This window comes from Podarcis vaucheri (assembly GCF_965113315.1).
Source record: "Podarcis vaucheri genome assembly, chromosome: 1".
Taxonomy (NCBI): Eukaryota; Metazoa; Chordata; class Lepidosauria; order Squamata; family Lacertidae; genus Podarcis; species Podarcis vaucheri.
Window position 1 is genome coordinate 139,775,785 of NC_138759.1, and position 15,960 is coordinate 139,791,744.

At 49.1% G+C, this 15,960-nt stretch overlaps 1 protein-coding gene across 7 annotated transcripts in view; it reads right to left on the minus strand.

The window, feature by feature from the left end:
• UNC80 (unc-80 homolog, NALCN channel complex subunit) overlaps positions 1-15,960 on the minus strand; it is a 184,277-nt gene that overhangs the window by 135,670 nt on the left and 32,647 nt on the right. For all 7 annotated transcript variants that reach the window (XM_082230828.1, XM_082230826.1, XM_082230825.1 and 4 more), the window contains 4 exons: positions 8,572-8,706; positions 7,529-7,745; positions 6,517-6,636; positions 153-421 (listed from right to left, as the gene is read on the minus strand). In XM_082230828.1, coding sequence (XP_082086954.1) covers positions 153-421; positions 6,517-6,636; positions 7,529-7,745; positions 8,572-8,706 — 741 coding nt within the window. The remainder of the gene's footprint in view (positions 1-152; positions 422-6,516; positions 6,637-7,528; positions 7,746-8,571; positions 8,707-15,960) is intronic.

Below are 15,960 nucleotides of genomic sequence, written 5' to 3' on the forward strand. Positions count from 1 at the left end.
ACAAGCTCGGCAGAGCAAAAAGCTGTATATGTTGTTTAAAGTACGATAAGAAAGAATATGTAAAGAAAATAATAAAAATGTATGGGGTGGGTGGGAAGAAAATAAAAAATGCAGTAGCTAATGTCAGAATGAGTATTGCCATAAATATTTACCGAAAGATCTAGCATGCCGTTCTTGTGGACAAAGTTGCTGGTCCCGTCGATGTGGTCTGTATCCTCCAGGCAGCTATAGTTGATGCAGGAATCCGTCAAACTCCGAGGGAGATTGGCACAAGCCAGGGGCTCATGGGGCATCTCTGGGATGGGCACCTGGTTACAGAGCTTGCGCATGTGCTCACTGAAGAAGTCTGCATACCCCACATTGAAAGAGGCCAGAGTGGTGTTGAATGTTGCCACTGTGATGGTGGAAATTTGGGAACGTACTAGGCAGAAGTACAACAGATAATGTTAGCTTCACAAGCGGGATAATGTATTTATATTATGTCTTTTGTTTTCCCCCCATAAAATTTATTCATCACTTGGTTGAAAAAAACCCTTAAACCCTCAAAGCGGTTTACAAAAGATAAAACAAGAAAATCAATAATTTTTTACAACCCTACTTTAAAACATGTTGTAAAAAAAAAAACATAATGGGACGCGGGTGGCGCTGTGGGTAAAACCTCAGTGCCTAGGACTTGCCGATCGTATGGTCGGCGGTTCGAATCCCCGCGGCGGGGTGAGCTGCCGTCCTTCGGTCCCAGCTCCTGCCCACCTAGCAGTTCGAAAGCACCCCTAAGTGCATGTAGATAAATAGTGACCACTTTATAGCGAGAAGGTAAACGGCATTTCTGTGTGCTGCGCTGGTGCTGGCTCGCTAGAGCAGCCTTGTTACGCTGGCCACGTGACCCGGACGTGTCTCCGGACAGCGCTGGCCCCTGGCCTCTTAAGTGAGTTGGGCGCACAACCCTAGAGTCGGACACGACTGGCCCGTACGGGCAGGGGAACCTTTACTTTAAAACATACAAAAGTTAAAATGCCCAAACAGAATTACCTCAGCTTTCTAAGCATCTGGGTAGGCCTGTCAAAACAGGAATGTTTTTAGCAGGCCCCGAAAAGGGTATCAGAGAATCATAGAGTTGGAAGAGACCACAAGGGCCATCGAGTCCAACCCCCTGCCAAGCAGGAAACACCATCAGAGCACTCCTGACATATGGTTGTCAAGCCTCTGCTTAAAGACCTCCAAAGTAGGAGACTCCACCACACTCCTTGGCAGCAAATTCCACTGTCGAACAGCTCTTACTGTCAGGAAGTTCTTCCTAATGTTTAGGTGGAATCTTCTTTCTTGTAGTTTGGATCCATTGCTCCGTGTCCGCTTCTCTGGAGCAGCAGAAAACAACCTTTCTTCCTCCTCTATGTGACATCCTTTTATATATTTGAACGTGGCTATCATATCACCCCTTAACCTCCTCTTCTCCAGGCTAAACATGCCCAGCTCCCTTAGCCGTTCCTCATAAGGCATCGTTTCCAGGCCTTTGACCATTTTGGTTGCCCTCCTCTGGACACGTTCCAGCTTGTCAGTGTCCTTCTTGAACTGTGGTGCCCAGAACTGGACACAGTACTCCAGGTGAGGTCTGACCAGAGCAGAATACAGTGGCACTATTACTTCCCTTGATCTAGATGCTATACTCCTATTGATGCAGCTCAGAATTGCATTGGCTTTTTTAGCTGCCGCATCACACTGTTGGCTCATGTCAAGTTTGTGGTCAACCAAGACTCCTAGATCCTTTTCACATGTACTGCTCTCAAGCCAGGTGTCCCCCATCTTGTATTTGTGCCTCTCATTTTTTTGCCCAAGTGCAATACTTTACATTTCTCCCTGTTAAAGTTCATGTTGTTTGTTTCGGCCCAGTTCTCTAATCTGTCAAGGTCGTTTTGTAGTGTGATCTTGTCCTCTGGGGTGTTAGCCACCCCACAGCCCCAGTTTGGTGTCATCTGCAAATTTGATCAGGATGCCCTTGAGTCCATCATCCAAGTCGTTGATAAAGATGTTGAATAAGACCGGGCCCAAGACAGAACCCTCTGGCACCCCACTAGTCACTCTTCTCCAGGATGAAGAGGAACCATTGATGAGCACCCTTTGGGTTCGGTCAGTCAGCCAGTTACAAATCCACTGAGTGGTAGCATAGTCAAGACCGCATTTTACCAGCTTCTTTACAATAATATCATGGGGCACCTTGTCAAATCATAGAATCATAGAATCATAGAATCATAGAGTTGGAAGAGACCACAAGGGCCATCGAGTCCAACCCCCTGCCAAGCAGGAAACACCATCAGAGCATTCCTGACATATGATTGTCAAGCCTCTGCTTAAAGACCTCCAAAGAAGGAGACTCCACCACACTCCTTGGCAGCAAATTCCACTGTCGAACAGCTCTTAATGTCAGGAAGTTCTTCCTAATGTTTAGGTGGAATCTTCTTTCTTGTAGTTTGCATCCATTGCTCCGTGTCCGCTTCTCTGGAGCAGCAGGAAACAACCTTTCTCCCTCCTCTATGTGACATCCTTTTATATATTTGAACATGGCTATCATATCACCCCTTAACCTCCTCTTCTCCAGGCTAAACATGCCCAGCTCCCTTAGCCGTTCCTCATAAGGCATCGTTTCCAGGCCTTGGACCATTTTGGTTGCCCTCCTCTGGACACGTTCCAGTTTGTCAGTGCCCTTCTTGAATTGTGGTGCCCAGAACTGGACACAGTACTCCAGGTGAGGTCTGACCAGAGCATAATACAGTGGCACTATTACTTCCCTTGATCTGGATGCTATTTTACCAGCTTCTTTACAAGAATATGATGGGGCACCTTGTCAAATGCCTTGCTGAAATCAAGGTAGGCTACATCCACTGCGTTCCCTTCATCTACCAGGCTTGTAATTCTGTCAAAAAACGAGATCAGGTTAGTCTGATATGACTTCTTTTTCAGAAATCCATGCTGACTATTGGTGATCACAGCATTCCTTTCTAGGTGCTCACAGACTGTTTGCTTAATGATCTGCTCCAGAATCTTCCCTGGTATTGATGTCAGACTGACTGGGCGGTAATTATTTGGGTCCTCTCTTTTCCCCTTTTTGGAAATAGGGACAACATTTGCCCTCCTCCAGTCTGCTGGGACTTCGCCTGTTCTCCAGGAATTCTCAAAGATGACTGCCAGTGGTTCTGAGATCACATATGCCAGTTCTTTTAATACTCTTGGATGCAGTTCATCTGGCCCTGGAGACTTGAATACATCTATACTAGCCAAGTATTCATGTACTATCTCCTTAGTTATTCTGGGCTGTGTTTCCTCTGCTGAATCATTTGTTCCAAATTCTTCAGGTCGGGCATTGTTTTCTTTATCGGAGAAGACTGAGGCAAAGAAGGCATTGAGGAGTTCAGCCCTTTCTGTGTCCCCTGTTTGAATTGCACCATCTTCTCCTCTGAGTGACCCCACCGTTTCTTTGTTCTTCCTTTTGCTACGAACATACCCATAAAAGCCTTTTTTGTTGCTTTTAACCTCTCTAGCAAGCCTGAGTTCATTCTGTGCTTTAGCTTTTCTGACTTTGTGTCTACACGTGCTGGCTATTTGTTAAAAGTTTTTTAGATAGCCACCCTGGCTTCTTTAGGCACCTTCCATGTTTCCGTCTCATTGGTATTGCCTGACGTTGTGCTTTTACTATCTCCCTCTTAACAAACTCCCAGCCATCATGAACTCCCTTTCCTTTTAGTATTACTGTCCATGGGATCTCACCCAGCACTTCCCTAAGTTTTATGAAGTCGGCTTTCTTAAAGTCAAGAAATTGAGTCCTAGTATGCTTGGCTGCTCCTTTCCGCTGTATAGTAAACTTCAGAAGAGCATGATCACTCGTGCCTAATGATCCTTCCACTTCTACCCCACTAACCAGGTCATCAACATTGGTTAGGACCAGATCTAAAATGGCTGTTCCTCTTGTTGCTTCTCCCACTTTCTGGACAATGAAGTTGTCTGCAAGGCCAGTGAGGAATCTGTTTGACCTTATGCTCTTGCCTGAGTTTGACATCCAACAAATATCCGGGTAATTGAAGTCCCCCATTACTACTATCTCCCTTCCTTTTGCATGCTTGGCCATCTGTTCCAGGAAGGCATCATCTATGTCCTCCGTTTGGCTTGGGGATCTATAGTAAACTCCCACAATGAGGTCTCTGTTATTCTTCTCTCCCTTAACCACTTTGGCTTTGAGGATCTAAATCTTGGATCTCTTCACAGGTATACACATCCCTGACATATAACGCCACTCCTCCTCCTTTCTTGTCTGGTCTGTTTCTCTGAAATAGATTGTATCCCCCCATTTTTACATTCCAATCATGGGACTTATCCCACCAGGTTTCAGTGATGCCTATTATGTCATATTTAGTTTGCTGTACCAAGAGCTCAAGCTCACCTTGTTTATTTCCCATGCTTTGCACATTAGTGTACAGACATTGAAGTCCATTAATCATTCCCCCGTGTCTCTTATTTAAGGATTTTTTCCTCCCACCACTAGGTCTGCGTGCTGTTTGCTCCATTTGGTCTATGACATTTGGATGATCATCTTCATCAATTGATAGACTCCTACCTTCAGGAGCACTGTCTCCCTCCCCCACATTCGTCAGTTTAAAGCCCTCCTGATGAGGTTTCTGAGATTTTTGGCAAAAACATTTCTCCCAACCGTTGTGAGGTGCAGCCCATCACTTGCCAGAAGTCCATCTTCAAGAAACTGCAGTCTGTGATCTAAGAATCCAAACTGTTCCTGTTTACACCATTTGCGAAGCCAGCTGTTCACTTCCACTATTTTTCCCTCTCTCCCTGGGCCACGTCGTTCAACTGGGAGGACAGATGAGATGACAATTTGTGCATTTAGTTGCTTCAGTTTCCTGCCCAGAGCCTCGTAGTCTCTTTTGATCTTCTGGAGGCTATTGCTTGCAGTGTCATTGGTTCCCACATGAACCAAGAGGAAGGGGTATTTGTCAGTGGGTTTTATGATTCCTTGCAGTCGTTCAGTTACATCTTGGATCTTAGCCCCAGGGAGACAGCACACTTCCCGAGACATCTTGTCAGGCCCACAGATCACTGCTTCTGTTCCCCTCAGTAGGGAATCCCCTATCACCACTACACGCCTCCTCTTAGGTTTGGTCGGGGTTCTTCCGTGAGCTGTCCGTTCCAAGGTCGCCTGCACATTCCCTGAGGACTGACTTTGCTGCTCGTCTTCATATACCTGATCGACTGTAATGAGGGAGAGATCCTCAAATGGAGTCTGCTCTTCGTCTTCCATGCTAGGGGAGAGGACCTCAAAGCGATTGTGTATTTCTAAACAATCAGAGCGAACCCTGGGCCTCCTACTTCTTTGAGTCACGTTTCTCCATATATCTGGCTCCTGTGTTGGTGAACTAGCCTCCTTCTCAGGGGAGTCCCCTGTCTCCTCCTTGGTGGAGATGGTGTGCTCTGTTGCTTCCAAGAAGAGCTCCAGCTCTCTAATTCTTTGGAGCGTAGCTACACGTTCCTCCAGTTGCTGGACTTTGTCTTTTAAGAGGGCAATCAACATGCAATTGCTGCAGGTAAAGCTGCCTGCAACCTTTGGCAAGATGGCAAACATTGCGCAGGAACCGCAGGCGACTGCAGCTGTTCCCTCCCCCTCCATCTTGAGAACGTGTCGTTGGGGGTGGCTACAGCGGTCCTCCATCAAAAAAAGCGTGAAGACAGGACAAATAACTCCCCCCACAAAAAAACCTAGGTGTCCCCCAACAAACGTTTGAGACTAGCTCCCCTAAATCTAAAAGATGGATCAAACTGCCCTGCAAGCTTTGATAAGCTCCTCCCACAGCTAATCACCTTCCTCAACAGAAACCCTGCCCCCTCTGACCTTTACACAGGGAAAACAGCTAATCAGCCACAAAGAAACACACAGACACAAGAAAACCCTTTTTGCTCCTTCTTCAACTGCTGCCCTGCAATACAGTGTACAGGGTACAGTGAAGGCTCTTGTTTGCTCTCAATAGGCAGGGAGTTCCAAAATGCAGGCACTGCCACACTGAACAATTGAGTTCCAAATGTGGAACAGGTATCATGTGGCACTTGCAGTAGTGCCAGTTCCTCCAATCAAAGTGGTCTAGTGAGTGCATGCAGGGTAGGGTGATCTTGTAGGTAAACTGGTCCAAAGTTCTTAAGGGCTTTAAGAGTAATATTTAGTAATAGTAATACCTTGAACTTGGCCCACCAACAAATTGGCAGCCAATGCAGATCTCTGGCCACAGGTGTTATATGCTGATAAGGTGTCACTTCTGTCAGCAATCATGCTGCAGAATTCTACACTAACTGCAGCTTCTGGATCAACTTGCACCCTGGGGAGGTCACTTCGGTGCTGCTAACACAGGTGTTTGACTTCACCCATGAGGTGCACTCCATTGTCTTTTGAGACAGATGCACGCCAACAACAGGTATAATATTTAATTATATTATTGGAATAGAATCTCTATTGGAATAGCAACTCACCATGGCTGTTGGAGTGGTCTGGCAGGTCAGTAACCAGGGTATGATGGGAATGGGAATGCCTAGCACTCAAGCTCTCCATCTCTGTAGCTGTATCGGAACTACCTCGCCTGGTAAACCTTCCTAGAGCATGGGAAAGAAGCACACAGTTATGCTCATAGTGCAATGTTATCAATGAGGATGCTTTGCAAAATGATCATGTTTGCAAGTTGCAGCGATCAAGCCACATTTGGGTCTGTTGGCTGAAAATAGATGGGATAGAAATGCACCAAGCAAACGTTTTCCGGGGACTGAACACAGTGAATGGGTGATATAAAAGCTGCAGGATTTGGACTGTGAAGACAGGATCAATGAGCATGTCTGGAAATGTTCTGCCCCCAGTTTGTTGAAATCATTAAATATTTAAACATAGTTATTCATATTAACATTGGGACGCGGGTGGCGCTGTGGGCTAAAAGCCTCAGCGCCTAGGGCTTGCCGATCGAAAGGTCGGCGGTTCGAATCCCCGCGGCGGGGTGCGCTCCCGCTGCTCGGTCCCAGCGCCTGCCAACCTAGCAGTTCGAAAGCACCTCCGGGTGCAAGTAGATAAATAGGTACCGCTTACCAGCGGGAAGGTAAACGGCGTTCCGTGTGCGGCTCTGGCTCGCCAGAGCAGCGTTGTCACGCTGGCCACGTGACCCGGAAGTGTCTCCGGACAGCGCTGGCCCCCGGCCAATAAATGTGAGATGGGCGCACAAACCCCAGAGTCTGTCAAGACTGGCCCGTTCGGGCAGGGGTACCTTTACCTTTACCTTTATTCATATTAACATAGTTATTAAGCCCAGACAAACAAGAGAAATGTGTGGTTCAGCTATAAAGCTGGCACAAATTTCACTGCAATTTCTAAAATATTAAATCAGATTAGATTGCTAAGTCATAATCAAACAGTATCCTGTGGCCCGTAAAAGCAACAGGACATTCTAGTGCATTCAGGGTCTGGAGAGCTCTCTACTCTGAAGGCCATGTTCTCATTCACCTAGGATGGTTGTTTGCCACCCTCCTCTCTCAATGCCACGCCTGTCTTCTCCAATCCCTGAGAAGCTGCCAAAAGAGAAGGTGCTCCGAGTAGGTGACACGTCCAAATGGTCTTCGTGGAGTAAGAAGGGCACCCCCATCCTTCGCTGCCGCTTTTTCCCTGTGTGGTGGTAAGGAATGGAGCCCTTGCGCTCGCGATCTTCTTTGCGGCTCTTGAACTGCAGGAAGAAGACAGGAAGAAATCTTAGCAGCAGAACTCATAAGACACAGGTGGGGAACCTCAGGTTCCAGTACCTGAATCATAGAATCAAAGAACGGTAGAGTCGATGGGACCACAAGGGTCATCTAGTCCAACCCCCGGCAACGCAGGAATCTTTTGGCCAATGTGAGGTTTGAACCCACAATCCTGAGATTAAGAGTCTCATAACCCGACCAACTGAACTATCCCAGGTGAAGAATGTGTCTCCCTCTGAGGCCACTTTGTCTTTCTAGACTCCCAATCTGCACCCCTGCTCAAGTTTCTTTGTGTGTTTGGAATGTGTCCTTGAACCTCTTGCTTGCCTGGCTGGCAGATAAAGAGGGGTGTGAAGGAGTGTGTAGTTATTAGCCTACTGCGCAAAGGTATCATTTAGATTCATCACTCTTTTTTTCTTTTCTTTTTTTGGATTTGATATCCTGCTTTATCACTACCCGAAGGAGTCTCAAAGCGACTAACATTCTCCTTTCCCTTCCTCCCCCACAACAAACACTCTGTGTGCTGAGTGGGGCTGAGAGACTTTAGAGAAGTGTGACTAGCCCAAGGTCACCCAGCAGCTGCATGTGGAGGAGCGGGGAAGCGAACCCGGTTCACCAGATTACGAGTCCACTGCTCTTAACCACTACACCAAACTGGCTCTCTGCCTGAATTTTCCTAGTTAGATCGCTTTAGTTCAGTGAGGGTCGGCCTTCATGTAGTTTATGCAGTCCACACCTTTAGCAAATAACAGCATTAAGTACATTAAGGGAAGAGATACAATATTTTAATTTAAGGTGTGATTCATTTACCTTCTTAAAAATATTCATTCCCAAATCAGAGGAGAGGTCTGGAACAGCTGGCCTGCGCAGGTTGGTTAGCGACACTTTAGCAAAAGCTTCAGTGCTTAACGATTTTTCCTCCTCATTGCATTTCATTGTGAGATCCTATACGTCCGCAGAGAGACAAGAAACATATTACCATGTATAGGAAGACTGGATAAACAGCCAAATAACATAATATAAATATAATAATCTCTTATTGTGTTGTAACATACTCCCCATTCCTCAGTTCCAAGGTTAGCACAATTGGTGTTTTCATTCCTTTGGGTGAGAACACTGGAGGCTTCTGGTGTGTAAGCATAGTGTAAGTTAGCACACATTTCTACAACAGGCAGCAGATCTACTGACCATCAATCAGATTCCCAAAAGCCAACAAAGTTGCGCTCCAGTTTAACTCGCAACAATGACTAAAAAAGGGAAACTGACTCCATTCAATTTCATCTTTCAGCTTCTCAAATGCCAACCGATATTATATTTGAAAAGCTGGAGAATATTTCCCAACGGCCAACTGACAGATTTATGCTATATTATTCTTTTTTCTTCAGCCATAGAAAAGCTTCAATGTCTACTTGTGGCTACCAAAAGAGCCACTAGGGGGAGAGGAAATGTCTGCAAAAACCTGCAGAAAAAGCAGGGAAAATAGGCAGACCCCCCATCTTTCATCCAAACCTGCTATAGCCTAGGTCAGGGCCGTCTTTAGCAGATGCGACGCCAGGGTGCAAATATCCGCTCAGCGCCCCCAAATTACCACAGATAGTGGGGGGCAAAGCTGCGCACTTTGGGGGGGGAACTCTCCCCCATGCCGCTGCAAGATCACTCTCCTTCCGCAAAGGCTTGGGAGGCAAGCTGCACACCCGCCAGCCATATGGTTGGTGGAGCGCAACTGGCGGGCGCAGTTCCCCCACTCGCTGGGGTGCCCCTGAGAGGCCGGCACCCTGGCGCAATGCACCACTAAGCCCTATGGGAAAGACGGCTCTCAACTAGGTTAAGCCAGAAACGCTGGCAGGGAATGTCCCAGGTAGCAGATGGCAGCACTCAGCTGCAAATGCATAATCTCTTTTCTTAGTTTACTTCCTTCCCCAAAATAAGAAATTCAGAGGTAGAGGGAAGCTGTGTAGGGTCTGTCCTGAAATAATTGCTGTGGGTGGGATAGCATTGACCAAGAGTAAAGTTTTATCTGAGCCCAATCCCTTTTTCTGCCTCTCGTTTTGGGAGCAATGGGAGGCTGATCTGCTAAGGCAGCTTTGCAAGAGTAAAGGAAAGGGATCTGTTTTTATTCCGTTGCCCCCTTCAGTCAATCCCACCCCAAGGAACCTTTGCATGCTCCAATTTGCTGTAAATATCAGCTACCCACAGCCCTTATTCACTGTCATGGCACTAGTGTGGAGTTTGCATAGTTGGGTGTCTAAGAGACTGTCTCTCAGTTCCATAGCTGCTCTATTGGGGAAATAACATTTATTGGCCAGATCACACAGATAATGCATGCAACATATTTTTGTACATTCTAGAAATACTGCATGTGTAGTAAATATTACAGTTACACATACTTTTCACTACTTCTTTAAGTCTATTCACTGTGTAATTGTTACTAATTAATGTACCCTGACAGGTCTGCAACAATTCAAACATACCTCATTGCAATTCTAAACTCATGTTTGGTTCTATACGTTGCTCTTTGAACGCAGTAATAGTGGTGAGTCAAGATATTTTATATCTGCTGCTTATAATACTAACTGGGTGCCTCTTTCCGTATCAGCTGCCAGTGCATTAACATCTTCTGCTGGTTTTGTTTTGTTTTGTTTTGGTGTAATTGTTTCTTTGTTTGCTTTTATATTTTGTAAATGGAGGCGAGTATGTGGCTTGGGATTCCTACTGTGGAGGGGCGAGGGAGGTATGGCGGTGGGGGCAGATGTCATAGGCGAAGGGGATCGAGATACGGATATGCTCGTACCCCTTCCAATCTGCGCCCCATCCCGAGAGACGAGGGTAGGGTGAGCAAGGATTACTCACCTCCGTCACTGGTGTTGTGCAATGCCAGGTCTATAGGCAACAAAACCGCCACCCTGCGAGATTTCATCATCTCGCAGGGGGTCGACCTGGCTTGTGTGACGGAGACCTGGGTGCGCGAAGGGGATACTGTTACCTTACAAGAGATGGCGCCCCCGGGTTTTTCCGTCCTCCACCAGTCACGGACTGTGGGCCGGGGGGGAGGGGTGGCACTATTAATCCGGGAAGATTGTTCTTTCAGGGCTCTACCACCGCCATCGATCCTCGGCATTGAATGTGTTGGCCTAGTGTGGGGCTCCGAGGTGAGCTTGGCTGTCTGGCTGGTGTACCGGCCACCTAGCGCACCAGCAGCCACCCTGTCAGGCCTGCTGGAGGCGGTGGCCGGCTGGGCCTTGGAGTTCCCTAACCTATTGGTATTGGGGGACTTCAACATCCATGCCGATGCCACTCCCTCCTCACAGGCTCTGGACCTGGTGTCTTCCATGGCGACACTAGGGCTCTCCCAGTTTGTTTCGGGCCCCACACATCAAGCAGGCCACACACTGGATCTGATCTTTGGCGTCGGTATAGATGTGATCATGTTTCCTTCGATGAAGGTGCCATGGTCTGATCACTACGCTCTGAAAGCCAGAATTGACGTTCCACCCCCACCCTGCTTAGGTGGTGAGCCGATTTGGGCTCGCCCGCGGAGGCTGATGGACCCTGATAGATTCCGTCAAGCCTTGCGGGACCTTTCTCCCCCTGGCGACTCATTGACTGAGCTTGTTGAGGGCTGGAATACCCAGCTCCTGGCAGCCATCAATGAGATCGCACCTAAGCGCTCTCTGCGACCCCGCAGAAACCGGGCTCCCTGGTTTACTGAGGAGCTCCGGAAAATGAAGCGGGACCTCAGACGGTTAGAGCGAGTATGGCGGGGTGCCCATGACGGAGCCTCAAGAACATCTTATAGGGCTTTTATGAAAACCTACGAGATGGCGGTGAAGGCTGCTAAGAAGTCTTACTTCTCGGCCTCCATTGCATCCGCTAGCTCTCGCCCGGCACAATTATTTAGTATAATTCGGTCTTTAACGTCCCTCGAAGGACAGCCAAATTTAAATAACAATTCGACACACAGCTGTGAGGCATTTGCGAGCTTTTTTGCGGAGAAGGTCCTGTCGCTCCGCCATGACCTCCCTGCCAATTTGGATACAATAAAGGAACTGGAGGCCCCTCGACTGTCCTCGGGTCCAGTATTGGACCACTTTGACCGGATATCCCCAGCCGATGTGGACAGACTCCTCCGAGCTGGAAAGCCCACCACTTGTCCTCTCGACCCGTGCCCGTCTTGGCTGATTAGAGCGTGTCCAGACGAGGTGCGGGCCCCCCTGGGGGATATCATCAATTTGTCCCTTGGCACCGGGACATTCCCAGGGGAACTGAAGGAGGCAGTGGTGCGTCTGCTCTTAAAGAAAACATCATTAGATCCCTTAGATCTATCCAATTACCGCCCAGTTTCGAATCTTCCATTCCTGGGTAAGGTGATTGAGAGAGCGGTTGCTGAACAGCTTGGTAGGTTTCTGGATGAAACATCGGCTCTGGATCCATTCCAGTCCGGCTTCCGCGCTGGTCATGGGACCGAGACGGCTCTGGTCGCCCTAACAGATGATCTTCGTAGACAGCTGGATCGAGGTGGGTCGGGGCTGCTGATTCTTCTAGATCTGACAGCAGCTTTCGACATGGTCGATCATGAACTTCTGGACCACCGCCTCGCCGACGTGGGGATCCGGGGCACAGTCCTTCAATGGCTGCGCTCGTTTCTCTCTGGTCGGGGACAGAGGGTGGCGCTTGGGGGGGAACTGTCATCCCGCCACTCCTTGGTGTGTGGAGTGCCTCGGGGTGCGATTCTCTCCCCGATGCTTTTTAACATCTTTATGCGCCCCCTCGCCCAGCTTGTCCGGAGTTTTGGCTGGGCTGCCATCAGTATGCTGATGACACCCAACTCTATCTGTTGATGGATGGCCATCCTGACTCGGCCCCAGACACACTGATCAGATGCTTGGAAGCTGTGGCTGGATGGTTACGTGGGAGCCGGTTGAAGTTAAATCCTTCGAAGACAGAGGTCCTCTGGCTGGGACGGGACGATATGGGATTGAGGGGGCAACTCCCATCTCTTGCGGGGGTGCAATTAGTGCCAGCACCGTCCGTTAAGAGTTTGGGTGTAATCTTCGATACCTCCCTCTCCATGGAGGCGCAGATTGCAGCTATAACAAAGGCGGCATTTTTTCATCTCCGCCAAGCTAAGCAGTTGGCTCCTTACCTCTCTCGCCCTGACCTAGCCACTGTGATCCACGCGACGGTCACCTCCAGACTGGATTATTGTAACTCGCTCTACGTGGGGCTGCCCTTGAGACTGACCCAGAAACTCCAGCGGGTGCAGAATGCCGCAGCGAGACTCCTTACGGGGTCTTCACTGCGGGATCACATTCATCCAGTGCTATACCAGCTGCACTGGCTCCCGGTGGAGTACAGGATCAGATTTAAGGTGCTGGTTTTAACCTTCAAAGCCCTACACGGCCTAGGACCCTCGTATCTACGGGACCGCCTCTCCTGGTATGCCCCACAGAGGAACTTACGGTCCTCAAATAAAAACATCTTGAAGGTCCCAGGCCACAGAGAGGTTAGGCTGGCCTCAACTAGAGCCAGGGCTTTTTCGGCTGCGGCTCCAACCTGGTGGAACGCTCTGTCACAAGAGACAAGGGCCCTGCAGGACTTGACATCTTTCCGCAGGGCCTGCAAGACAGAGCTGTTCCACCAGGCCTTTAGTTAGGGCACAGCCTGACTCCCTCCTTTGGCAATCTTTACAATACTTTAGTTTATGGTTGCCATCAATTTTGATTTTAATTAATTCTTATGATGTTTTTATAATGTTGCACTATTTTAGTGTTGTTAGCCGCCCTGAGCCCGGCTTCGGCTGGGGAGGGCGGGATATAAATAAAATTTATTATTATTATTATTATTAAATCATCCTTCATTATACCTTTATCAGAGGTACACTATATGAAAACAAGGGAAAGGGCCTTTTTGGGGGTGGTACCCCAATTATGGAATGCTCTCCTTAAAGAGACTTGCCCGGTATCCCCAGTGCAATGTTTTAGGAACCAGGCAAAAATATTTGTGTTCACTCAGTAATTTGAATGCTGTGTATGTGTCAGGGAACTGACATCGGAGGAAGGGGAAGTGGTAAGGCTCCCAGAGACTGGGAGAGAGTCAACAGCCAAAGCAGGGACCAGCAGGGGGAGCGCGGGGTCTCTGGAGGAGGATCTCAGTAATGCTGAGAGAGACGCAGCAGCCCAGGCAGGAAGCAGCAGGGGAGAGAAAGGGGTGAGAGACACTTCGAGCGAAAATAGCGGGGAGGTGTCAGAAGCAACTGCCGGGAGACCCATGCTTCGCCGGAAGCTGCCACGTCGTGAGTCCAGGAGACGCGTTTCCGTTAAGGAACTTCTTTGCTGGAAGCGCTTCCGCAGACAGCCACTGTCAGACTCTACTAGTGACTAGAGCAGACATGTCTGAGGAGCTCTGTCACACACAGAGGTTTGTGGGGTCGCACAAACTCTGAAGGGGCACAATTTTAAGCACAAGCAGCTAACCATCCCCTGACAGCAGTCTGACAGTCTCTGTACGCTGCCTGTGCAGGAGAAAGCATCATGAGCAACCCAGTCGGAACCGGAGACGCAGGGGTTGGAGCTGGTCCAAGCTTGGAAGAAAGGTATCAAGCTCTGGAGGTCCAACTTGCGCTGCAGACGGCGAGGCTCGAGGAGAGAAGGGCTCAGGATGCTGACAAAAAGGGGAGAACCACTCAGTTCCCCAGAAAGGTACCAGGATTGGTGCAGAAGTTTGGGGGGGACCCCAAGGATTACCATGCCTTTAGGACTGAGATGCAATATGCTCTGAATGTGCAGTTTGATGAGTTCCCTGATGAGGAATCGCGAGTTGCGTTCGTAATTGGGCATCTTGAGAAGGGGGCGCGGGACTGGGTTCGACCCCTGATGGCAACGCACAACGATATCCTAAAGGACACTATGAAATTCTTTCGTGCAATGGATATCATGTTTTCCAGCGATATTGAGGAAGGGGTGGTACGCAGACAGCTAATGGCTTGCAAGCAGGGAAGCAGATCTGTCCGTGAGTACTGGACTGAATTTACCATGCTGATTCACAGATTGGGGTGGGATTTATCGGCAGCACCCATTCAGATGCTATTTGAAGAAGGTCTTTCTTCAGCTGTGAAAGACGAGCTGGCCAGGAGCCCCAGGGCGGGGTCTATGGATCAGCTGACCAAATCTGCGCTGACCATTGGAGCGCGCCAGGAGGCAAGAGCCTTGGAGAGGCGGGAAGGGAGACGGGAACGTTGGAAGGAGTTACGCATTCCAGACATTCCTGAGCCAGCTTTCCCGCCGGCAGAGCCGATGGAAATCGGAACAGCCCGCGCGCGCGCAGTTTCAAAGCCCAGTGAGGGGGCGAAGAAGGAGGGAAAGGGAGCCCGGAAATGCTATCTCTGCCAACAGCCAGGCCACTTTGCCAGAGTCTGCCCCCAGAGGAAGGAATGGCAAGGGATGGTGGGAGCTGTTGAGGGGGAAGAGCAGGGAGAAACGGAGCAGGTAAAAGCCAACGCCTGGTTGCCAGCAGGGCACTGCAGCCAGGCCAAAGAGCAGTGAAAGTGCCCCTTCCCCAAGTGCCAGTGCCAGAAGCTCCTCGACCTGCTCTAGTGATTGAAGTGTCTCTAGAGCTGCAAAATGGACACCCCCTAAAAATAAAGGCGCTGTTGGACTCAGGCAGCTCCTGCAATTTCATGAGCAAGGAGTTTGCTGCTGAGCACCAGATACAGACTATCCCTTTAAGCAACCCCCTGCAGGTGACCACGATTGATGGCAGGGAACTGTTGGGAGGAGGCGTCAGCTTGCAGACCGTCCCAATGATAATGAGGGTGGCAAGGCACACAGAACTGATAGCGTTTAATGTGGCCACCTTGGGAGGCGCTCCCATTATTTTGGGAATGAGCTGGCTAGCCCTACATGATCCGCTGGTGGGCTGGCATCAAAGAGTGGTTTCCTTCGGTTCCGCACACTGCTTAGAACACTGCAGGGCGGAAAAGGGGTCAGCAGGGGCCCAAGTCACCCTAGCAGGGACGGAAGTGATGGAGAAGGGGAAGGTGCCACCACAGTATGCTGATCTCAGCGACGTGTTCAGCGAGAAGGAAGCGGACCAACTACCCCCGCATAGGCCCTTTGATTGCCAGATCAATTTACTCCCTGGAGCACAGCTTCCTGTAGGCAAGTTGTATGCCATGTCAGACAGGGAGATGCAGGAGTTGCG